General features: G+C 49.8%; 1 protein-coding gene across 1 annotated transcript; it reads left to right on the top strand.

The window, feature by feature from the left end:
• The first annotated feature begins 712 nt into the window (after positions 1-712).
• Positions 713-24,505, top strand: LOC144134308 (uncharacterized). The gene is made up of 6 exons (XM_077667250.1): positions 713-1,045; positions 2,837-3,037; positions 4,072-4,213; positions 4,784-5,132; positions 6,621-15,165; positions 24,390-24,505. Exons 1-6 carry the CDS (start codon positions 820-822, stop codon positions 24,407-24,409), a joined length of 9,483 nt encoding a protein of 3,160 aa, XP_077523376.1. The 5' UTR covers positions 713-819; the 3' UTR covers positions 24,410-24,505.
• The last annotated feature ends 1,684 nt before the right edge of the window (positions 24,506-26,189 follow it).

Genomic DNA, 26,189 nt, shown 5'->3' with positions numbered 1-26,189 from the left:
ACGAAATGGACACTTAATGCCATTACGTGTTGTCAAAGCGGTGGCATTAGCAGCAGTTTATGCCTGTACTGGAAGTGACGACACTTATCTCCAGAAAATGAAAATTCTCCGGTCTGGTGACTCCTCTTTCCTCCAGCCAATGGGAATAATCCGTTCTGGTGACGGCACTACCCTCTAGCCAATCAGCGAATTTAGCTCCTGACGACACACTTCTTTCCCGACGAGGCTTCTAATGATAGCGTATTCACTACAGGGAAAGGGGTGTGTACAAGAACCGTTAATAAGAGAAGAAAAAAAAGACAACCGGCAGACGGTAAACATCAAGGAGCCCCTGTGTACTTCCAGAAGTGCTGCTTCGACGACGTGCTTGTGCAGGAGCGGCCCTTGCGCCTAGCCGGTTTGGTGGGCTCGCAGTTTCGTTACCCTGGAAGGCCTTGGGTTCCTTGCTTTGGAAAGTAAACGCGAAAAGCTTTATTTGTTAATGGGCAGCAAGCGCCACTCCCCGAGGTTCACCTGAGCTCGGTCAACCTGGCCAGGCTGTCTCGTACTAATTATCGCCTTGGCGCCGGCCAGTGTTGCAACCGCTCAACACCGGATACTTTGCAACATCCGAGGTTCCCTTTAAAAACCCCACGACACAAAACTGCACAGAGTAGCGCTTAAATTCAATCTGCATGAAAAATGCATCTCCATGCGCACAACGATAGGGCGGTAGATAGAGAGAGCGAAGAATTGAATGACGGTAAAATCAAGACACTAGAGATGCCCTATTGACGAGCGAAGCCTGTGTCCTCACGCAGCCGAGGCCGAGAGTCGACGATGGTTGACAAAGACGAAGTGAGGCGTACCGCTGCGATGACGTTACCAAAACTAGGCACCACGTGTTCCCGCAATCACTTCGTTGCCGGCCAGAAGAAGACGAAGAAGCTGGGCGGCGCGCCGGCGTCGTTGCCCGGTGTAGCAGCACCGACGCCGCCGGCCGGCACTCCCCTCGCTGCGTGCGTCACCCGACGAAGCAGCATGGCCGATGGCACCGAGAATTCGCGTGAGTGGCCACGGAAGGCGAGCAAAGGCCACCGGAAGGTGCTCTCGTTGCAGTCAGGGTTGGCTTAAAAGGATACATGCGCTATTTCCTCCGTCCCCACTGTGCGAGCAGGAGTGGCACTGAGATGACCTTCAAGCACTCGCTGCCGTTTCTTCCGCTCGACGTCTCTCATTATCTGTGTCCTGCCGTGCGAACGCTTCGTGGTGCCTCTGCAAAACAGTCAGAAATGCATTCCTGCGGCCAGTCTATGGTCCTTTTATCGCGTTCAAGGTTACTCTCTCATTTCCGGCATCTGCACTTTAAACGTGAATATGCCTATATGGGAGTAAAAAGGGAGTAAGCTGTCCTGTAGCACACTCCCTTTTATAAAAGAGACTGCGCTAGAGGACAGTTCACTCCTTTTTTTACTCCCTTCTGCTTAGAGTGTGATGTTCTTAGCCACTTACATCACTTGCTTTTGAATATTGCAAAAAGTTTGCAAGTTGCGTCTTGGAACCCAGCGTCACTCACACGACAAGGATAATGGCAGGAAAACAAATGGTGGGCAGTTGTAATCGTCCTTCTCGTTTGTGTCGTGTTATGTGACGAGATGCGGACTTCCAACAAGCCCAGTTAATTTTTGTCAAATACTTGAAAGACCGGCCTTGTGCGACAGCTTGCTCTTGAGCTCGTAAACGTGGTAGCGGTGCATATCCTTGTTAACGTGTCAGAAATCGTTCCAAGTTATACTCTAGTCTTATCTATGTATAAAAGAGGAGTTGTGCATCCTCTTTTTACACTTTAGCTTCCTCTGTTGCCAGTATGCCAGCTTTGTGTGCGCCGGGTGGACTGATCATATAGTGCCTTTCCTTTAATTGCCGAATTTGTTAGAGTTTTTTCGCAGCGCATTCGATTCCTCAGTATTTTTCTGTTTAACGCTTGTTACACTTTGCTACCTTCAAACTGCATTAAAAATGATCACTAGAGAGCAATGCACGCTTTGATATCTTTATTCGCATCTGTATAATTGTGCGTGGTTCCCAGTCATAACTCACGCCCTGTTTTCTGCATTCATGCGTTTCTACCATTTCATGATGATCACGCGGCAGTCCTGGCCGCACAGAACAACAGTGGGGGTCGTTGTACAGCAGACTGCTGGCGGCAATCTTATTATTGTTCTAAATGAAAGGCATTAAAAGCTAGGCCGTGGAGGCTCTGGGATAGTTTCTCTCCCAGCTCGAATTCGTGGATTGACACGTGACATGGATACTACCACAGTTTGCCTGATCGCGTTAGAATGCGAGGGCTATGTCAAAGTGGCACCACCGTACAGTGATGGGAAGGCTGCACGCCCTCAGATTCAGCACCACTTTCCGCCATTGGCTGCGCGCGGCGAGAAGTTGTGGGGAGAAAAGTCCGAGGCGAAGTATTCTTGAGGCGCATCGAAACAGCAAAGTCCTCCTGCCCAGTAATGGGTAGCGTAACGTGAAGGCAGAAAACGGTCCTGCCTTTTTGTTTGTTTGTGACCCGTAGACCTCACACCAAGAAACAGGCGTGTGATTGCGTTCGAAGCCCTCCGAGGTCGGCCTTGAGCCAATGATTCACTCTGTACGTCAACGCGCCACTACACCTGAAACATCGCGATGTCAGTGTCATCTGAAGCATGGCTCACCTTCCACACTAAGGTATTTCTCGGTGATGCAGGCGGCTTAGGTTAACTACGGCAAGGACGCGACAAAAGTGTGTGTATATAAGCAATGGAGAGCACAGAACGTTGCGCACCGTGCAGAACTCGACGATGCACTGCTGCAGGCGGCCAGGTGGACGGGGCCGGCAGCAGTGAGCTGAGCCTGTTCAGACGGGTGTCCCTCAGCGTTGGACCCGTGAGCCACTCGCGGAGCTTGCTCGCGGAGCAGCTGGACGAGCAGCTGGCGCTGATGGCGGACGCGCAGCACCCTGTCCAGCCCAGCTACGTTGACGAAGCTGTTCTGCTGGGAGCCCCGTCGAATGCGAGTCCTTTCACTGCACTTACCTGCACTCACCAAGAACTGATGGCCACTTGCCCTCAGACACATACGCCTTCTGAGACATTCTAGGGATAACCCTTAAAACGCTTCCGCTGGTGTGTTAAGCTGCAGAGCGTTGGTTTATCAAGTACCTTGACGACGGAACAGTACTTGAGTGATGGCAGCGTGTTCCCCGTTGCGGCATACATGCCGTACGCGTCAGGTGTTGCGTAAGAAGGAATGCGACTCGCGTTACGTCTTTTCGCGCCATAGTGACACGTGGTTATCATAGTTGTCGACCCTGGTGTCACATGGCGGGAATAATTATACCCATCAGCATCCACCCAAACGCAGCGATAATGACTATGAAGGAAAGATACACGACTTTCATCGAAACTTTGTCGCTCAAGAATCGGTCAATAACCGTTTACACTCTGACGTGTTGATCTACTGGACCTTGCCCTGAAATATGGTAGTCGTCCTGGTTTCTTTAGTTGATAGAAAGACGGCCTCGGACAGGCTGTGGTCCCGGGCTCGATGCCCGGACCCGGACGAGTTTTTATGCGACAGAGTTGTTTCCGCGCTCTTCTATGCAGCCTACGTTCGTGCTTGGGTTGATGCCATGAGTATTTACTCCATTATTTTCAACCTACTCCCTGCTGGTGGGCCCCCATGAGCGCAAAGGATTAGGGCCCTACTCTAGGTTCTATCCGGTAACGATTGACACGTTGCCAGGCAAACGAATCTGCAAGCCGCCCAAAGCTCCACACGCTGTCCTAGAGGCAGCTCTGCTGAGGCCTTTCCACGCAGTCTTGCTCCGTCCTGCCCGAAAGACAGGAGTAGTGAAGTCGAGAACGCGGGCGTACGGTGGCGCCATCAGATAAGAGCGGGCGGGGCAAGCGTGTAACTTTTGGTAGAGACACTCGAAAATGTGAGCACATGGCAGACGTCGCCTCGTCTGTTGGCGGCGGCGAAGAAAGGAGCGTACGCTTCAGCGACGGCTGCCGTGAACCGCGGACGTGTCTGCGTGCCCCTTTGCAGTGCCGGGCGGCAGGAGCAGCCAGCCACGGTTCTCAGCGGCGTCGCAGCAGCGTTCGCTGAGCCTCGAGGGTGTGAGCGGGGCCTTGCGGCTACCGACAGAACCGTGCCATCGGCAGCTGATGCATCGCGAGTCCCGGACAGGGTGAGCGCGCTGACATTAGTGGGAGCCGTAATGGTGTCCGGGGACCCTCCGAGACTCTGATCAAGTGTTGATACATTGGCTGACATTTGCTAGGAAGAGGTGAGTGCTTGACGTGCATCGGAATGACTAGGACGCGGGAACATGTAGGGAGAAGACCAAGCTGCTCTTTAAAGCCAAGTACAATTCAAGAATGAAGCTGCAAGTGCCCCTCAAGGAAAGCCCTCTAACGAATGTTGTCCACATACTGTCATGAGATCGCGGTTTCCCGTCTTGCGGCACCTACGATGCCAGTGGGCATGCCAAGCTAGCATGGAGCAAGGCGACCGCGACAGTAGAATAGACGCCATAGATTGCAGGGACTTCTTTCATGGTCACTTGCCGCTTCGTCCTCGAATAGCATCCGAATGCAGTGAAGTCATCACTTACACTGTTATTTTTTTTCAGGCACATGTGAGTCGAGGAAAGTGCACGGAAAGAGGTTGAATGTCACCACAAAAAAAATAATAATTCTTCGTTGCATCATACAGCACTGCCACAAATGTGACCTGCCACGCTACTGCTTTGTTCCAGTATACCTTCCTTAGTTTCGCAAGACTCCATTTGCGTGCAGGCGTGGAAGCTGGACCAGAGGGCGCTCATGAAGGAAACGCCTTCGAACGCGTGTCTGTCCATGGGTCAGCAGATGGTCTGCGACGGCGTCGGAGGCCAGCACGTCGTGGCGACGCAGGTCATCGAGGTTTCCGACGAACACCAAAGGCCTGCTGTAGCGGCGGTACACCGAGGCGGGAAGCTCGCACTGGCACCTTCCTGGGAATGCCGGGAAGAGATGCGGCAGCGTGAGGTCGGAGGTGGCGCATGGCAGCACGCTCAGTATGCACGGAAGCTGGGTCCCGTTATAGCACGCTTCTCCAAGGAGAACGTACGTGCCAAGTAGGAGATCTGTAGGGGCGCATTTAGAAGAGTACTGGAGAAATACTGTCCTGACGTACTCCCTATCGTTTACATACTCGTTTCATGCCACAAGACAGCAAAAGAAATCAAACAAATATTAGAGACGTTTATGCACAAGCCATTCCTTTTCACCCTGCTTACTTCAAACTGCAAATTGACCAGTCACTCATGACTCCGTTTCATTACAGTCCGCAGTTTACCAAAACGAGGTTTAGTCGTCCAGCAGTGAACACCACAGCGAAGAACACAGCACATGAAATATTGACTTGGTGTTACTTCCTTTCCTTGCCCTTGTCGAAAAGAGGCGCGGTGTTGTGCTCTTCGGTGCCATGAATTACCAACTAGCGCGATCAGTCGCGCTCGTGTGAGCACCACAGACGGTATTGTATAGGATCGCGCCCTACTGAAAAAATGTATATAGGTTTGAATGGGTCACCAAATAGGATCATGGCAGATTTGGTTTGGCTTTATAGGATGGACGTTCCAAAGCGGCTCAGTCTATAAGGGACGTCGTAGTGGAGGGCTCCGGATAATTTCTACCACATGGGGTTCTTCACGAGTACTAACAACGCACAGTACACGAACCTTTCACATTTTTAGTCCATCGTAGTGCTACAGTATCGGGCGGGTTCGAACCCACGACTTGCATGCACTGTGTGATGTAAGTGCACAGTAATGAACCACTGGTAATCGAATTTATACGGAGCCCGCCACTAAGGAGTCTCTCAAAGGCTGAATCGCTTTGGAAGCTTCATCCTATAATGTTAAACGAAATGTGCCATAATCTTATTTGTCGACCTATACAAACCTGTACACATTTTTCAATAGGGCGTTAGCAGCCTTCATGCTGTCAGCGACAAAACAAACACAAAGCTGTATATTCGAGATGCCTTTTTTATCTCTTTGGATACCGCGCTCTGCATCATGCTGTGGCACTGCACGCACACCGCCCTATACGCGCAGTCCCGTGCACAAATCGAACGCAAGGTCTGCGTCTGAGGTTTTCTTTAAAGCCTAGCTCAGCCGCTCTCATTGCCTGGCACCTGCCAGATGGCGCTTGCGTGGTGGAGATCTATTATTTTCTTTTATGCCACGAATGCAACTCTTCTATTCCTAAAAGCGGGCTTACAGCGTTCCAAATCGATCCTGATTTCAGACATGAGAAACAAAAATGCACAAAGCTGTACGATGAAGTGAAGGTAGTACGGCGCAGATAGGAATAAAGAAAATTCCAAAATTGCTAAGCATAAATAGCAGGCCTGCAATGAGTCTGCTCGTGTTACCAGGGTCAAAATGTTCAGAGGGAAATTTGAGCAAATCCTTAGTGGCTCTTTGATGTTTTAGCTTCGATGCGAAGTTGTTAACGTCTGTCGGTCAACCAAAGTTTGTACTCCTACAATGATTAGAGACCCTCCTCACCGCCTCCGCAATACCACTCTCTTCTGCATCAACACAGGCTGACCGAGACAGAACAGTCGCCAAACAAGCCTCCGTCCACGGTGCTAGTTCAACCACGATCCAAGTAGAAGCTGCCAGAGACTTTGAGCGTAAGCTGGTTCATAAGTACGAGTCCGTCCGTCCGGGAGTATCTGGCCAGTGGTCGTTTGAGATGCGCCAGGTTGTGGAAGAAGGTTCTTCCGGAGGTGTCCTTGTTCACTGGGACTCCAGCAAGCCGAAGAAAGACGAAGCGCGACTACAGACCGAACAAGCAGGGAGGCTCGGTGCGAACGAGCTGAAGCAAGACACAACGAATCGTGCCGAAGATGAAGCGCCGCAAGGACGAAATGCGAACGGCGCCCTCGATGCAAGGACTACCAAGAGTGAAGAAGACGTAGTGAAGGAGGCTGTGCCGCTCAAGGCGGCGCGCGCCAGGATCAACATGCTCGCCCCGTCTACTCCTGCAGCTACTGCCAACCCTGACCCAAGTACGAAATCGCAATCAGAAGAGTCGGGTGCTTCTTTCGTCGTGTTGCGGCCCAAAGAATCTGTAGGTGACTTGCCTATCCAGGTGTCGGCGTCGGCCAACAAGTCACAAGAGGGTCAAGAGCAATTCGCCATTGGCGTCACTCAGGCCAAGACCCGTGGGAGCATACACCTGGAAGGGCAGATCATTACTCCCAAGACGAGCAAGGCGGACCTAGTTCACGGCTTCCAGATGGCCGCCGTCGGCAACGTGCACCACGTGCACGACACGCCGCAACCTCCGGACTGGGACGCCAACTATCCTCCGCACGGACAGACATCCACTCAGTCGGTTGTCATGACACAAGCGGCGACGGATCCAAACACTGGAACGGCTGCACCCTCAGCGACGTCTGTGGCCGCCGAGACGAAGCTTCCAGTCGCGGAAGGTCAGAAAGTTAGCGCGGAGCCGGTGGATGATAAACAGCAGCCTTTACAGACCGAAGCCAAACACAAATTAGGAGTCGGACCAACTCCTGGCCGGGAAACCTTCCGAGCCTCTGCAGCCCCATTAGCGAACGTGCCCAGCTTAGGAACCATCACCAAAGTCGCAGCGTCCTTGCGCAACGAAGAAGAGAGGTCCACTGCCCTTCGTCTTGAAGATCTCAATCCTTCTGGCTTTATCGACAGCCAAGTCGGCGGGCCCTTCTTGCCCCTCCAAGAATACGAAGAGTCTGAAGCTATACTGCGTACATTGTCGGTTCATAGCACCGGCAGAGGTTTTGAAGCCCAGTACGTACACCCGGCTACGTCATACACATCTGCAGCGGCTGAACTGGCGCCGTACGTGACGTCATCGGAGAAACTGGGCAGGATATCAAAGGCTAGCGTCCGGTCAGGCCTCAGGGAGGAGTTTGTCTTTTCTGCGACCACTTTCGGTCTCACCGAGAAAGAGTGTCAAGCCCTGCCGCCTGTACGCGGGCCCGGAATGTCCGGTTCACGCGTTAACCTACGCCCCACAAACCAAATGTCTGAGTTCGGGTTTTCTGCGACGACCGTTGGCCTCACGGACAGAGACCGCCTCGCAATCGCCTCGAATCAGTCTCTGAATAAGCGCGCAGAAAATATTAGTCATTCCAAAAGCAACAAATCCGAGTTGGGCTTATCCTCTAGGAGAAGTGACCATGCAAGTGGTGCCAAGGAATCACGCGGTAACGCGAGAACAGAGTTTGGCTTCTCAGCGACGACCACTGGCCTCACAGAGAAGGATCGCCTGGCTATCGCCTCTAACCAGTCCCTCAACAAACTCCCAGAAGGTATTAGCCGTTCCAAAACTAACAAATCCGAGTTCAGCTTGACCTCTGGAAAGAGCGTGCGTGCTACTGGTGCCCAGGAATCGCGTCGGAACGAGATAACAGAGTTTGGTTTCTCAGCCACAACCATTGGCCTTACTGAAAAGGACGTGCAAAACCTACCTCGGTCCAGGAAAAGCGTTCAAGACCTCGATATGCCTGTGTACCGGGAACGCTCAAACAGAGACACTCATCGCGGGTTTTCCGCAACGGCTACAGCCCGGGCCGAAAGAGAGCGCGAGGAATTTCTTCCGCTTAAAGATGTCAGTCGTGATTCATCTGGCGCCGGTACAGCTGCAGGAGTGTTTTCTCATCATTCCCTCAGAGGTCGCACGTTGCTAGACAATGAAGGGGAGGAAAGCAGCCTGGAGATTTCCGCCGAAAGCGGTGACCTTGAGAGAAGCTGGACCGAGAAATTTAAGCTGAATGTTTCCAGAGAAAGGCTTCAAAGCTCGCACGGTTACGGCGGCTACGAGGCATCCGAAGCTTGTCGACAACCTTCTGGCAGTTCTACGCCAGTAAGCATGGTGCGGCCGGTACTCTCCGTTATTCGTGAAGAGAGCGCCCCTGACATTATCGAGGAGAATTTCATGGCGAGAAGAGGCGCCTCACAGGCTTTTAAGGTCAGTTCTGCGAGAGAACTTTTCGGACCTGCCGTTCCGTTTGAAGATGTTAGCTTATTAAACTCATTCCACAACTCCAACCCTGCTACGTACAACAGTTCAAACCCTGGTCAGCAGATAGACGACTTGTGCGTAGAAAGGCTTTCAGATGAACAGCGCTCAACTGAAGCCTACTTCGGGCCACCAGATCGGCAGTGCACGGTCCGCTTTGTAGAGGATGCAGCGGCTGAGTGGGGATCAGGCGCTGACTTGGGTGTTCCGAGACATCCAGGGAACAGTGCCACTACATTTCCTTCTGCCCGGTCCATGATGGATTTCGAAACCGCCTACGAGACTCCGCACAATTCAATAGAGGCACAATCGCAATTACCCACATTTCCAGAGGCAAGGTTGGTAACAGTTAGCACGTCTTCCAGTATTACCTCCGAGCCGGACGGCCCACAGATCAACCAAGAGCTACATTATTGTGAGGAGCCGGTAACATCAACGGGTCTTGCAAGACCCGATGGCATGAGTGATCCGGTAGCCAGCGAATTGCCCGGAAACATCGATCATCCTTTCGGATTGGCGCATGACTCTCAGACAGCACAGTGGGGCCCCACGGCTCCCTTCGGCGAACAAGTCAGTTCGCCGCTTGATGACACCCAAGTGGTTACGGACAACGAGAACAATTTTCTTTTCCAAAATCAGGAACCAACATTAATTCCACGTGCTTCTGTCACAACCCTTCGCACTGAAAGCGCAAGCAAACTCGTGAAGCCGCCCTACAGTGATCAGTTTGACTACCAGATTCAGGGCGACGCTCAAGACTGGCTTCCTTACAGCAGCTATCGCGAGCCTCCAGTATACCCTCAAGAAACGTACGGCACCAGAGGTCTGCGTGGTTTTGCGGCCCCTTTTGCACTGCCTGCGCCCAGAGCCCGCTTTCGTGACGTCAGGATGCGGAATGTCGAGGCCTTCGTTGCGACCGGTGGACCCACGGCTCCCAGAAAGGTACTGGTGCGGCGCAATTCACCTGAGTTCATGCGTGGACGGTCGCAGTATGGCCGGCTTAGGCCTTCCACAGCCGGCCTAACGAGAAAAGGCCGCCGTTTGATAAGTGCGCCCTGGCAGCAGAGCGAATTCTCTTCGGTACCGAGGGGCACGATATCAGCGCAACAGGATATAAGGATTAGTCAAGCCTACGGTCCCCGAAGAACCTTACGTCCAAGGCGAAGTTTGTCACCACCAAGAATAGCGACGCATGCACTGCGGCCACCTCAGTTACCAATGAATGCACCGGGTCAGTACTGGAATAACATGTGTCCTCCTAACATGACCAACTCTTGGCACGGAGGCTGCTACGAAAATCCCGCGTTCGAGCCGCTGCCGCCTGCCTTCGTGGGTACCATGCCAACGTACCCTTCTCTAGCGACCGAGGCAAGAGGTCCCTGGACCCCAGAGAGCGGCTACCGGCAGCAGAGGAGGAAGAGGCTCATCCGAGTTGAGAGCTTGAGCACCTTCGAGAGTCACGAGAACGCCGACGAAGAACCGAGCCCGGTCATCGTGCGCTCCTCGGCAGCTGCCGGGAAGCCGCCCTCGCTTGCAGAGAGAAAGAGGATGACGTCGGCTAAGACAGTGCAGACAGAAGAACGCGGCGAATGCGTACGGTGCTCCTCGCCATCTACGACGCAGTCGCAGTTCCCCAAGGTCATAATACCGAGAGTGAAAACGCACGTGGACATAGACGACAGCAATAGTGAATCGAGACGCGTTAACATTGCTCGCGTGGCAACCCAGACTGAGCAACCATGCGCGCCTGGAGGACTGCCACGCCAGCCAAGCATCGGGGATCAGTCGCCCTTGTTACCGTATTCAGGAAGCCAACCATTCTCGGGATACGTTAATCAAAACTTTGTATGTCCTCCGTACATGACTAATCTAAACAACGGACTGCCTACTCCCATGGCCGGAGGACCAGTACAGATGCAAGGACCGATGGCTCAGATGCAAGCTCCCATGGCTCAAATAGGTTACTATGGCCAGACACAGATTCAGAGCCCCGCACCAGCACCACCAGCGCAAAAGGCCACAAAGAGCTCTTCTTCAGAACGTGTTGCTGCATGTCCGCTGTCCTCCTGTTTCAAGGGTATCTTTAACCAAGAGGAGGAGACTTCAGAAGAGCGGCACAAAAAGCGGAGTCCACACTGCTGTCACCACGAGAAGACTCACAGGCGCGCTCGCTCTCCGCTGCCGCCGCCAGCCATAGGGAATACCTTCACGGTGGGGTACATGATGAACTCGGAAAACGAACTCAACCCGGTTCTCATGCCACTAAATGCCACGACCGCGCCACCACCTGAAACCAGAGGTGCCCAAACTGCTGCAGCCTGGGGCGCACAGGGTCGTGGTCCGCCCGCGTCGGACACCGAAGAGGATCCTGTGGCCAAGCTGGAAAAACGGGTCCAGGAGCAAATGGTGGAAATTGAGAAGACCATTAAAGAGCAAGACGCGCGATGGAAAGAGAATCAAAAGAAGGAGGAAAAGAAACACAAGGGGAAGAAGAATCCCGAGGCCGACTCATGTGGCAGCCCCAAACGCCAAGACAAGTCTAGAAAAGATAAGAAGCAGCTCGAGATTGACGATGTAAGTGTAGAGGAAAGCTTTAGCCTGAGTGTTTCTGATGCCGGATCACCGAGTTGGTTCTCGTGGTCACGCACGAGCAAGAGCAGGAAAGGCGTACAGCTCAAGGTGCCGCGGCAGCAGAGGAAACCGTCCTTTCGCTCCATGGACTCGCAGACAGAAGAGTACGCCAGTTGCAGCACGTCGAGAGAAAAGTCATCTGAAAAGAGCGAGAAGATTGCCATTCCGGGGGTGTCCAGCAGCGAAACTGCTACATCTGGTCTCGGCTTCACGTGGGCGACGCGTAAAATAAAGAGGCCCAATCGAACGAGCGCCCAGTCCAGTCCGCGAGGAAGTCCAGACCGGAAGAAGGGGAACAACAACAGTAAAAAGAAACACGGCCGCGACGAACCCTCGCCTCGAACAGCTCAGGCAGCGTCCAGCAACGAGTCCGCTACTTCCGGTGCCGGCTTCACTTGGGCTACACGCAGAAAGAAGCAGAGTGCCCAGTCTACTCCGCGTGGAAGTCCGGACCGGAAGGGCACCAACAACAGCAAGCGTAAAGAGATCCGCGAGGAACCTTCGCCTCGGCCAGCTACGAAAAGCCGCGATTCGAGTCAGCATGGGTCGCCTAAGCATCGACCACCGCCTAACCATCAAGGTAGTCCCGCCCGTAGTGGGAAGTCGATTCCTGCCCGAGACGAGCGACGGGGCCGAGAGCAGTCGACGGTGAATAGTGCGCCTTCTCCGGACGTTGCTTACAGCTCAGAGTCGGTCGCGGGCTCAGACAACGAGCTCGTGGCGAAGGTAAGGGTCGTCGGCTTTCCAGGAGCCAAGAGGACGCAGAGGCGTTGGTCCCGCACGGAGATGCACCGCTCAACTTCCTACGACACTGCGACATCGTCCGTGGCTGCTTCATCGGCCGCCGAGAGGCGAGCTCGATCCGCCCAGGATTTTTCTGGTGGTGAATCCCCTAGGCCCACCAAGAAGAAATCTCTCGAGAGCGCTAGCGATGCGCCTCCGTCTTCGTGCTGGCAGTCGGTGTGCAACCTTTTCGGGGGGTCGCCAACGCCATCGTCTCCCCCCAAAACGGAAGGCAAGAAACAAAGGCGCAAGAGCTGCTGCAATTCGGTGTGTGATATCTGCAGGTTCGAGACCGAAGGGGGGCCAGCATCTCCAAGATCATCCCCTAAGAGGAGGTCATCGCGCGCTTCACCGCCGATGATGCCTCCCACACCGGTGTTTCCCCCGCCACGAATGGAACCGTCGTTGCCAATGTACTATCCACCCCAACCGCCCCCGCCACCTATGATGCCCCCGCCGCCAATGATACCTCCGCCACCCATGTTTCCCCCGTCACTAGAGGCACCTTCGTCGCCAATGTACAGTCCACCGCCACCGCCACCGCCGAGGTTCAAACGGCGGGAGCGCAGCTCTGAAGATGTGACCGAAAGAAGCGAAGTCAAAGAGACAACTCCAAAGCCTGCTGCTGGGGGCAGCATCCTCTCAAACATCTTCAACTGGTTTTCCTCTCGAAGCGGAGACAAGCAGGACGAAGCTCGGAAAGGTTCTGGAGGCGGAAAAGACCGCAGGAGCAGCGACGCACGGCGTGGCAGCAGCTTCGAGCGCTGGATGGCCGAAAAGGAGAGTGCGCTCAAGCGAGACCAAAGCAGACTAGCTGAGAAGGGTCCGAGAGGCAAGCGATCGCAAGAGAAACTCTCTTCGTCTAGATCGCAATACACGGCTGGTCGATCACAGGAGCAAGTTTCTTCGTCCAGACCGCAATATATGGCTGGTCAGCCATCCATTCCACAGGAGTTGTACTTTGAAGAGGAAGGCGGCCCGCGGTGGGTCATTCGATACTCGCACTCGCCGTCTCAATCTGACTCCATTTCGCGCTCCCCACCGAAGCTACCACCGCCACCCATGGAAGCTGTTAGAGCACCAATGCAGTTCCCTCAGCCCTACGGACCTCCCGGTGCCCCCTACTCGCCTGATTGGGTCCTCCGCCACTCCTCTGGAGGCCGCGGGTCGCGGGAGAGGACACCTCCACTCATGACTCCCTCCCTGCCACCTTTCCAACCGACTTTCTCACCGCCTTCCCAGCAGCCGCCCTCGCTACCATCGGTAAGAGCCTCTGAAGCAGAAAAGGACTGGTCCGTTCAGTACTTGTACGGCCCTAAGAGTTCCAGACAAGGGTCACCGGCCCACATGGGCTCGCAGTCGCCGGCGAAAAAGCCCACGCCACCCGTTCCACCCCCAGACTTTCAGCAATTTTATGGACAACAGGGGATGGCCATGGGTTCGACACAAGCAGTGGCCCCGGGCGCCTGTGGTCCACCAGCGTCTGGATTTCACGACGCTCCTGACTGGTCCATACGCATCACGCAAGGCCGCGAGCACTCTTCGTCGTCGCGAGCTTCGATTCGCTCCAAGCAAGGACAGCTGGAGAAACACAGTCCATCTACCAGGTCGAAGGAAATCGCTGAGCAGCAGCCTTCGTTTATCATGCGTCTGGTGGAGCAGCCCCGACGGAGGAGTCGAAGAAGCTCGTCACTGTCGCTCGAGCGCTCCGTCACCCCAGAGAAAAAAAAGAGCGAAGTAACATTTGAAGGAAACAAAGAAAAGACTGACAAGGTAGCCACCTCTCCACCAGCAAAACCACCGTCGGATACACTCAAGCCACCCGCCCCACCACCCCCACCGCCAGTGCCTCCACAAGCACCCCCCGTCGCGCCACACGCGTTCAGGACCGAAGAGTCCCTCAGACACGAATTCTACGAAGAGATGGATGAACGCGGCAGGGCGGCTACAATGTTTCCAGCAGGAGCGCCAAGAGGCGGTGGCTCAGAGGACCCAGAGTACACAGCCCTGAAGATGGCGGAACTCTTCTTTCGCAACGACGAGCTTCGCAAGATACCCACTCTCAACGAAAGCGGAGGCATGAGCGGCGCTGCGGTCGCTGCAAGCTCGCCCCAGGGAGAAAAGAAAAGTCCCCTACCGGGAACTCCAACGTTGAAGCCAGCGCTGAAGACGTCGGATGCGAAGCTACCCGAAGCAGCTGCGGGACTGGCAAAGCAGCACGACAGAGCGAGCGCATCTGGCGCCGGTACGCCGCTGGACATCATGTCGCCGCCGGACATCATGTCGCCGCCGCGCAGGGACAAAGGCAAGGCCGAGGAGGAAAGCAAGAAAGGCTCCATTGACAAAGGCGGCAAGTCCTCCGATGCCAAGGGCGGCAAGAAGGAAGAGGCCGGGAAGGACAAGAAGACGAAAAAGAGTGCCAGTGACAAGCACGACAAGGCTCTCCCCAAGCCCAAAGGAGGCCCGATGTCGCCTGGCGAGCCGGCGCACACGAATTACGTACTGGAGCAGCGCAGGCAAGAACGCAAGATGCAGTGGAGCGACCCCCTCTCGTACAAGTGTCCCACCGTACAGGAGGTGGTCGGGTATGCCATCGTCACCGCCGTGCTCCTACTCGGCCTGGTGCTGCTCGTGTCCGTCCCGAAAATGCGTTCCCATGGTACGTGCAATTTCAAAGCCTTGATAGTGAAACGATTCCATCGCTTTTCTTTTCCTTTTCGCCTCTGATTCGAGACGCCGACCATGTTCCCGTTGCCTTTGTGATCGGTTAGTCAATTCAGCACTAGATAATGAAACAGAATGAAGGGAATAATTGTTATACCGTGTACACTCGACTAAGGGCCGCCCTCCTGTCCGCGCTCCACCAAACTTGGGAGCGGATGACACGAAAAAAAAATTTCGGGGCAGCCAGACATGCGATGTGACAATTCTGCGAAAGCAGTTAGATTTACCTTCTATGATTTGTTTTTGATATTTTTACTTTAAGCCAAGGCTTCACACGCGCGACAGAATTTTTCTGGAGGGTGCCGTGGGTGGGCAGCCTCCTAGATATAGGGGCTGGAAAGGTGGGTAGTGCTTCTGGAGAGCAGCTGTATTTCTTATGCGTGTTAGAATTTTATTTCGCCGTTGTTTTTAATACTTTATCATTACTACTCCCCCTTCCTCAATGTCATTCCGTTTGGTGCTGTTTTATGCCGCCAACCTCCAACCTCCAGCAAGCCCGCATCCACTACGCGCCCGCCTTTGTCCTGCACTCATCACCACCGTCCAGAATTATTCGCCCACCACCAAACAAATCACAACACCCACATGCACCGTCTGGTAGCCGCCCCCAACCAGTCCACCTCACGCACATTTGTCGCAGTAACCTCTCCTGATTGCCCGGGGTGGAGGTCTTGAGGATACTGGAGAGTAGAGATAATGAGCGATGGGTTGGTGATGGCTGGCGCTTCTGGAAGCTGGATGTAGACGGATGTGGTGTGGGGAGGTAGATCGAGAATGGCGGTGTGTAGGTGGCAGCCCGATAGCTAGGGGTGTGATATGGATAAGTGGTTGGTGGGTGTAGGTTTCACTCACGGAGGTACAGAAAGGTGTTGGCATTTTCTCGTTGTGAACAGTACGCTTAGACAGCGAAAAACATCGGTAAACAGCAACTGTATTCACGTGCGTGTAAATTTCCTTGTGCGGCACGATCCCAGCGAAGCTGCCACATATGACGAGAGCTTCGTGCTGGAATCATTATTATAATATTCCATGGAGAATGCACCGCCGTTCAGCTGTGTGGCATTTAAATAAAATTCCTGTACTCTAAGTGGACAGCAACCGCCGACCACGCAGTGGCGCCGACTGGACCGCTAAGAAGGGCATAACTACAGCTTGTCAAGCTGCTCGTGAATTTTATATTCGCCACTATGCGGCGAGCGGTCTCTCCGAACATTGTTAAGAGTTTTAAAGTTACAGAAATATCGAGTTAATGGATACAGCCGAAGAGCAGTCCAATTAAGAGGTCGGCGAAAAGCCGGATCCGAGCAATGCTGACAGCAATAGCGATGAAAAAACCTAAATGTATCTGCTACTAGGCGCCAGATTTGGCCTCAGAATTCATGGTTAAATGAAGTACAGTTTCTCCGGAATGAAGCTGGAAAACTGGACTGAAAAACACTGCTTTCTTCCCCTACAAACAATTTTTAGACAGTCTATGGACTGTCCATCGACTTCCATCTATAATGTCCAGAGATGGGCATTTGACCTAAAAAACCTGGACTTCACCTCAACCTCAAAAAGAATTTGCCGACCTCACTCAACCTCAACCTCATCAGTTGAGGTTGAGGTCTCCTTAGACGCCCTCACCTCCCTTTTGCTGAGGCCACTGCTGACCTCACTCAACCTCACTATAACCTCAAATTGTGAGGTTGTGGTCGGCTGCCCAACCAAAGAAAACAAACGAAAAAAAACAAAAAGGGATTAAGAAGTTTTTCAATTGAAAACAATTCTGAGAATCCTGTGAGACAGGAAAGCCAAAATGATGATGGTATTATTTAATAAGGTGTGAACAGACACTATGGATGTGCACACAATAGGAGAAGCTTATCTCGGATGAACCCTCAGAGAGTATACGGCCTGCGGGCAGGGGCGTCCCATACGCGGTTACCACCAGTACGTCGGTGAGTACTTGACATGTGTCAATACTTGGCAACCTGCTTCGTGTATGCTTGTTCGTATTGGAAGACTCTCGCTCATTCACGCACGAACCGGCAATTGACAAACACAACCCTTCTACACCATCTACAAGAAATTGGGAGGAGGAGGGAGGTATTCACGATACTCTTTTCAGGCTTAAGAATAGTTACCGAATATAAAGAAACTGGTCGTCGATGTACTTAACAATGCGACGGTTATGCAGACGCATATCAGTATATTTCGATTTTCCAGCTCTATCCGGCATACCGATCGAGAATGCTCTTTTCAGTCTTCTGTATGTTGCCTTTGAAAACAACAAGCTGCGACTGTAGCACATCAACATAGGCACGTTGTATTTGTCTGTGTAAGAGCGAGCGGCGAATTCTTTTATTAATGTGAAAGCATTAGATGGCTCACTTTCAAGGTCATATCCGCAAAAAAGTGTCCGCAAGAAACGGCGCCATGCGGCGTCATGAGTTACGCGACGAAGATGATGACGTCACACAATTAATCAATGCTAATTAAGATGTTTGGTAACGCTAAGATTAATTACTATAATTAGTGGTGACATCATGTGAACGTGACGTCATACCAGGTCACGTGACAGAGATGTAATGTGCCATCAAACTTAGTCACGTGACGGCGCTGTAACATGACATCACACCTACTCACGTGACGAAGATGTAATTTCTCGTCATACCAGGCCCCCCTCCAACCCCATTTCAAGATCCATATGGATCCCACATTACTACACATGAGCGCATGACGCATTAAAAAGAGTGCCCACAACCCGGCCCACATTACAAACATTCGGATTGTCCAGCAGGTAACCGCGCCAGTTCTCATGTATGACATATTGCAAAGATCATGCAACGACACCTGCCTTTGACTCTCGAGATGATGCCAATGATGATGATGCTAACAGTGTATCCTTATGAGCCCGGAGAAGTCTGATATACCGCTACCAAATTAAATGTTGCCAGAATATTGAATAAATATTGCACATTATTCAGCAACCGAAGACAATTGTGCGAGAAAATAGGAATGCCTGCAGATAATAATTAAGGATGAAGATGTTGATGTTCCTGGGAGGTCAAGACCCTCCCCCGTTTGCGCCACTTCCCTCCAGGTGGCGATGGTAATGGTTTCGAAATCCTGGGAATTCTCCGATTGCTCGGTGAACCCGCGGCATTTTTAAAGAAAGAGCTACAGTATACGTCTTCGAACACTGCCAACTATAAACATCACACGGGTCAAAACAACTGGCCTTAAGTAGGCAGCGTGAACCGCTCTCTCTGTAAGGAGCACCATGGCTCTCCGCTCAAATTTCCCCGCAACGAAATCTTTTTCCGAACCCCCACCCCCAACCCACCCCACCCCAGGGGAAAAAAACCGCCTAAGTACTCATACGCCTCAACAGAATTCTGGGTACCATTTCGTCAACCAGTCTGAGACAGTTAACAAGTCGAGTGTTACCAATTTATTTTACATATTATTAAGTAGTGTGTCTTTTATATAACTGAACTATAACTGAACTAATCAATGGTACGCCAGCATCCTCGACGTTTTTTACCCACCAGCACCGCGCTAGCATTCTGCGAAGCCGTTTAAGGTGAACGATGGGTCTCTGCAAAATAGTTAAAGGAAAGACAACGTGCAGCGCCTGGTCGTCTGCAAGGCAGGCCGCCAACCTAACTGATCCCATACGAGAAAAGAAAAAAAAGAGAATGATTAGAAACATACAATCAAAAATAGCACACTAAAAAAGAGAAGCGAACAACAGTGTGCCCCATTAAACGTCATATTAGAAGGTTTGAAACAGCGACCCAGCAGCACAGCGCGAGCATGTAATTAGTAGCTTTCACACATCTTCATTAAAAAAGGAAAAGGAATTAGCTACCACCATCACGATACATTCATTATAGTTTAGCACTTTTTCGCCGCTGAAACACCGCTATGGTGGTGCGTTCGCCTCGTGCTGCGGTGTTTCCGAGAAGGAACAAGGAACCGGATACCAAAAGAGAGGTTATTCGGAAGGATAAAAAAAGTGAAATTATATTTGCATTTGCTTGCATTACGGAACGGGAATATACATAATTAGTGTGAGATTCGAAAGGGGAAGTCAATGATCAAAAGCTTCGACTGTGTTATACAGGTTTTTCTGGATTCATGCTTTTTTAATCAAATCAGCAGGTGTCCTTGTTAAAAACCACCTGAATCACATTATCTCGCCTGTGCCGACTACTCCCGTTTCTGTTAAGTCAGCTTGTAATGTACAGCAGGATATCCCCTTCATTCGACTGCAAGGCAAGAGCCATGACGCCAGCGCCGGCAACGAGCATGAACACGAAGCAGTCTTGCTTGGGGCCATCCGCGCAGCGACGAATTTATTGCGTGCTTGTTGGACTGAACTTATTTGTTTGCGGCATCAGACAAAGCTACCGCGGGTCAACGTGAGTTACGTGCTTTGCGCGCTCCAGGGAGTTTGAGCCGACCGGCAGGCAGCCGGGTGCTATGCCAGCGGCCGGGGCAAGGGGGAGGGAGAGTGGCGTACGTGCTGTGACAGTAACACTCCTTCCGGGAAGACCAGAGGGGTGCGTCCTCCTGTAGGCTCGGACTGAACGGACATTATACGACGCAGCACCGGAAGCTAAGAGGGAACTGCGGCATCCGGTTGTCCAAACAGGGGAAACCTAACACCAAGCGTCATTCGTGATGCGCTGCAACTCCGCTACGGAAGCGGCACTCCTCGGAGTAAGACGTGGCAACTGCAAAAAGTCTCGACTTCAAAATTTCGACCTCACTCTGAATGACGACCTCACTCAAGCTCAAGCGTGAGGTTGAGGTCTGATTTGCTGACCTCACCCACAAAATTTCGAGCCGTCGCCGACCTCACCTCCCCTCACGACGTGAGGTTGAGGTCATTTTGAGGTTGAGGTCGACCTCATGAGGTTTCGAAACCTCCATGAGGTTGCCCACCTCAGATAATGTCTATAAACTTTCTATAGACAAATCCTAATGAATAGTCTATAGTCAATACTAATCATATGGACAGTCTATAGACAATTTATTAATATATGGTCACACACCTATAGTAGAGTTGTTCTATAGAGAGTCTATAGACTACGAATAGACAAAATAAATATCTATAGAAAGGCAATAGAGTCTGTAAAAAGTCCATGGACTGCCTATAGACCATTCTTACAAAGTATGTTAGGGACGCACGCGGCCAAAATTTCGAAAGAAAAGTGCGGACTTTAGTCAAGCCTAGGAGGGGCTTCTCATAAACAGTGCGTGTTATCCATATGCGTTCTTCTCTATGCCGTGCCATGCTACAACCTTTAATCTGTACAGCACTCTAGATGTCTATAGTCTTCATCGTATGTGATACACTGCTAGCCTCATACTATGTAATAATGGCGTTTATTGTGTACACTTATCAAATCAAATCAATTTATTCAAACATCCTGAGATGCTTAGGGGCACGGACAAAAAGCCAAAGGTGGCTTGACGAGGTCCGTGCCCCTTACAAGGCATACAGTGGAATACGCGGAATGTTTAAAATTCAGGCAGTGAAATCAGCAGAAAACGGAGAAGACGCAGAAAACGCATCTGCCCACAAGGCGTACAAAATAAAAAAAAACGAAAAAAGCAGATAACGAAAGGCAAACAGAAACTTGAGGTGTACGGATCATGAAAAATGTAGTGCACAAAAGTGGCTAAGAATAAAAAAATGCACGGCACGAAAGTGAAGTGAAGAAAAAAACGAGAACAAAATAACACACATCTCTGCGACTGGGCTTACTTCATAAACAAAACAAAGAAACTCATAATATTGCCATGTACATTTCTTTGGTTAGAGAAACATGCTGCGCATATCCCTGAACGACTTGTTGAAGACATCTCGGTTATGTTCACCGGACAGTTCGTTCAGGATAGCTGGCAGACGATATTTTAACATTTGTTTCCCGTAATTTGTGCGGCATACATAAACTTTTCATTTTTCCGGATTTCGTGTACAATACACAGGATAATTCGTAGCAAGTGCGGCTAGCACTGCTAAAGAATTGTCGTTTAATTATTTCTGACTTGTAGTGACGGATTAGTCTGTAGGAATATAAAGATTCTATACCGATTATGTTAAATTTCTTAAATAATTCGGCTGTGTGTGAATAACGAGGGACTTTTGCAATAATACGGATAGCACGTTTCTGTAAACGCAGCAGTTTATTAGTATTATTAAGCGTTGTGGTTCCCCAGACAAGCGCGCCATAATTCATTACCGAGGAAGAAAGAGAATTGTATAATATTACGTTAACTGAGATGGGAACAGATGAACCGTAGCGACGCAAATAGCCAGTCGTACGCGAGAGCTTCCCGGAGAGGTAGGTAATGTGGTCGTCCCAAGACATATTTTCTGAAAAAATGACCCCTGGTGTTTTAATATGGCGAACCACTTCAATTGTAGTGTTGTTTATTGCAAGAGATGGAATACAAATATCTTATTGACGGGGATGAAAGATCACTGCTTTTGTCTTTGCAACGTTGATCTTTAAGTCATTCTCTGTTGCCCAAGTATTTATATGTCCCAGTGTCCTGTTTGCTCGATCGGCTAAATTGATGCTCGATTGTCCAGAAAAAAAACACACTTGTGTCATCGGCGTATATAAAATAGTCAGCAGATTTGTTGATATTAACAATATCATTGACATAAATTAAAAACAGGAAGGGCCCTAAAATACTCCCCTGAGGGACACCCGAAACTACTGGTTTAATAGCCGAGCGTTGTCTTTTCATATCGACAAATTGTGTGCGTTGCTGTAAGTAAGAAGATATTAGAGAGAACTTTGCCGCGAAAACCGTAGTATTCCATCTTCTGAAGCAGGATGCGGTGATTGATGAGATCAAAGGCTTTCGTGAAATCTAAAAAGAGGCCTAACGCAGTTTTATTTTCAAAATTCTGTAATATCAGCTCCTTTTGAGCAAGCAAAGCTAACTCGGTTGATTTATTTTTTCGGAAGCCGTACTGAGCCGGTGTTAAAATGTTATGTTTGTCAGAAAAAGCCATCAAGCGTTGTAGAATTAGTTTTTCGAATCCTTTGGAAATGACAGGAAGAATAGAAATAGGACAATAATTTGATAATTCATCTCGGTTTCCTTTTTTATAGATCACGGTAACCCTTGTGGATTGCATGCCACGCGGGAACAGACCGAACGACAGGCAGGCGTTAAAAATGTGCATCAAATAGGGTGCTATTACATCAATAACATATTTAACTGGTGTGATTTGAAGACCAAGAGCATCTTCTGACTTACTATTCCTAAGCGATACAAACGCTGCAATAACTTCATCAATAGTGACGGGCTTCAAAAACATACTGTGGCCGGTACTTAGTTCCATGTAGCTGTAATTAGCAGTGGTGTTTCGTGCCTGTGCAACAGAGAGGAAGTAATCGTTGAAGGCATTGGCTAGGTCAACCCCGGTTAATTCTACATTATCTAACGTTACTTTCGAGACTGTTTCGGGTGACTCTCTGGTCAAAAGACTCAATATCCTCCATATGTCCTCTGATCGGCCAGTCGAGGAGTTGAAAAGATTTTCGTGATAATTCCTTTTAGCTGCACGTAGTTCTTTGTTGACAAAATTTCGGTACTCTTTATAAAGTTTTAATGTGTCAAGGTATCTTGGCTTGCAGAAACTTAGCATACAGTCGATCTCGTTTTCTAATAAGCTTTAGCATGTCGGTGGTAACCCATGGCTTACGAGCCTTTTTAGGTCGTTTTAGCGTAACAAGTGGAAAGCAGTCGTAATAGGCATCAGTAATTTTTTCCATTAATTTATCGTAAGCTTCTTCAGGGTTTCTCAACTCAAGTACATCGGCCCAATTAAAGACGGTTAAGCGGGTGCGAAAGGATGACAGCTTTTCTGGGTTGATTACACGGTACTGGAAAGGTTGACTTGAGTGTCTGTTGGTGTTAACAATATGCTCAATAGACATAAAGATTGGAAGATGATCGCTGAGCGCGTAATTTATGACTCCACCTTTCACACGAGATATATCAATATTTGTGATGAAGAGATCCAACACAGACTGTGAAGTTACTGTTATTCTTGCGGGTGACGCTATTACATTCTTGTATAGGTGAATGTTTAACAGGGTTTCGAAGGTTTCTTTTACGCTGGTTTCACCAAGCCAGTTTATGTTGAAGTCCCCACCTAGAATTAAGTGGTATTTGTTCTCGTTTACGTACTCCAAAATAGAATCCAGAAATGAAAAAAAACTGGCAGGTATCTCCAGATGGCGGACGATAGCAAACACAGAAAATGGTTGACCCTGACCTGAGCGTCAGTGTTTCGTAGTCTGGTGTGACAACACAGAATTCTGGCTGCAGCTCACAGTTCATATTGTTCGAGGTCAGGGCACAAACACCGCCACCTCGTTAGTCAGTGCGATTAATAAAATATGATCGGTATCCAGGCATACGAAACACATCATTCTCAGTGTTGATGCAAGTCTCAGAAAACATTACTACATCAAACAGTACTCCTACTTCGCGAAAGAAACATTCTAAATTCGCGTATTTATTTCTACCAGACCGCAGATTAAAGTGAACACAGGTAAACCGTGTCTGTGTGTTGGTGGTGGCATAGCTTCTAAGTTCCGACATATCCAGATAAATACCATCCGGCGAAGCCATGATGAAGATAATAAAAAGTAAGGGAATGCAATCGGGTGTTACATCGTGTGTCTGGAGGTTCTTTGATGTAAGGCGTTGTTGATCTATGTAGTCATCTAGAGCCACCCAAAAGCATGCACCTGTGTTTACGTTTATCAGTTTCGGTCGAAGCATAGGAATAGTGCGCCTGCCTTCACTATCATTTGCATTGATAATCGGCCAAGGCACGTTTTTAAGGTATTCGCTTTTCAGTAGCCTCATTCTGAATGCGCGCTGAGCAGCGCCCTTAGTAATTCTGCAGCTGTTTTCTAGTTCAGAAGACAAGCGGTGACCCATACATATATTTTTTTTTTCAAGTAGTCTGTTCTACGCAATCTGTTCTACGCAGAGCAAACGACCCTCGCAGTTTCCGTAGTACTGGATTGGCTTTCTTTTACCGGTGTTACACTTCGCAACTAGCTCGCCGAATGTCGAGGAATTGTTCTTACTCCTCTACTTACGACAATTTTGGTCTTTGTATTCCAGCCGTGAATACGCAAGAATAAGAAGCGGATGCCCCGACAACTGCACAGTGCCTCAGTCATCTCCATCTCTAGTGTACATAATTTTCATTTTTAACAATAAAGTGTAATCACTGGTGAGGTTACTTTTCAAAAGCACAAGTGTGCTACTCAAGTCGCTCATGGTCATATATAGATACATGTTTGGTGTTCGTTGCGCATATGAATTTCAAATTGGTTAAAACACAAACTGCTCAGCGAAATCCATTCCTTCGGTAATCGGTATCGCCTTCCCCTTGAAAATTTCTTAAGACAGTCTATAGACTGTCCATAGACTTTTGTCTATAAAGCCTTTAGACTCTCTATAGACAAAGCCTAGAGAACAGTCTATAGACAGTACAAACTCTACAGACAGTCTATATAGACAGTCTGTAGATTAATGGCCATACACATCTATTAGTTTTTTTCCATAGACAGTCTATAGACTATGATTAGACAAAAATATCTATAGGAAGGCAATATAGTCTATAAAAAGTCTATAGACTGTCTATAGACAATTTTTGTAAGGGTATAATGCATCTAGCCGGAGCCTTCAAGCCTTCTAAACGATTACGGCGTTACTACCGGGCTGAACGCTTGTGGTGTTGGCCTACGATTGAATGAAACTTCCTTCTCATACCAGGAATGCGCCGGTTATTTGTACAGCATTGAACAAGTACAATGCATCCATATAATACGCACTCTTATGAAATGAAAATGCACTGCTTTGTAGCCAGGGAATCCTAAAACGGTGAAATATATCCAGTTAGCACCACTAAAGCTGCAAAAAAAGTCTTCAGTTTAGGAGAACGGGATGGCCACCAGTCCGGCTATAGTCACAAAACTAAATCTAATAAACCGCGTACAGAAGAGGCTCACGTGAGCAGTCAGGTGGACGGAAGCAAGGATCCTCGAAGACAAAACCATAGATGCACTCATAAAACTCAGAATCATCAAATAAAGCGCAGCTGGAGGTATTCTGTGTTCATACGTCCTGCTAGAATCTGACGATTCCCCGAAGAATCCAAAGCCGTATACTGCCGGCTGATCAAAGGTGTGCCCTTGCATATGACCAGACGGGGCCCAAGCTGGGACTGTTTCATCGAGTTCACAATTCTAATAATGCAGATTGAGTTTCAATTCACCTCTTACAGAGTCCATGTGGAGCCTGTCACAATTCAATAAAAACTCGCTTTATTGAGTTCATTCTTAAAACATTAAAATAATCTCCACTGATATGACTCAACAGAAACTGAACTGCCTAGGCGTCAACCGAAGCTCTTAAGTTTCGCGCAGCGATTGTTTACGCTTAGTTTTCATGAAATTTCAAGACAAAGCTTATTATTAATGTCAAGTTACAAAGTTTAAGCAATATTGTCGGAACAGTGACTGAAACCATTACAACGTTGCTTGAACGCGAAAAATAAAAAAAAATACATCCCAGACACGTATAAGGCTACTTCACGCATCGATTTCAAGGACTGCACCAGATATTATTTTTTTCCGCTGCTCGTGACACTAATCGTATACTTTGCGCGGTTTATACCGCGGCTGGGACCCCATTCTTAAGGCCAAGTCCGCTCCGCTAACTCCAACCACACATGTAGCCGGATAAACAATACCGAATAAACAATACTGTTTATTCGGAATCGCCCAGATATTGACTGGCCTAGCGCAGGCAGCAGGCAAGCAGGCAGACACGAGAATGCACTTAAAACTTAAGGACGTTTTGACTAAGGTCGATAAACTCTCAACAACAATTCAACATAGCGATTGAATTGAAACA

Source organism: Amblyomma americanum, chromosome 5 (assembly GCF_052857255.1).
Source record: "Amblyomma americanum isolate KBUSLIRL-KWMA chromosome 5, ASM5285725v1, whole genome shotgun sequence".
Classification (NCBI taxonomy): domain Eukaryota; kingdom Metazoa; phylum Arthropoda; class Arachnida; order Ixodida; family Ixodidae; genus Amblyomma; species Amblyomma americanum.
This window is presented reverse-complemented; position numbering and strand designations above follow the sequence as displayed.

What these genes read in the sequence shown, in the direction of transcription:
- LOC144134308 (XM_077667250.1), top strand. Translation starts at nt 820, where the DNA reads ATGGTTGACAAAGACGAAGTGAGGCGTACCGCTGCGATGACGTTACCA. An exon ending in CGATGGCACCGAGAATTCGC is followed by an intron (nt 1,046 to 2,836) that starts GTGAGTGGCCAC and finishes GCACTGCTGCAG; the next exon opens with GCGGCCAGGTGGACGGGGCC. An exon ending in CATCGCGAGTCCCGGACAGG is followed by an intron (nt 4,214 to 4,783) that starts GTGAGCGCGCTG and finishes GCTTTGTTCCAG; the next exon opens with TATACCTTCCTTAGTTTCGC.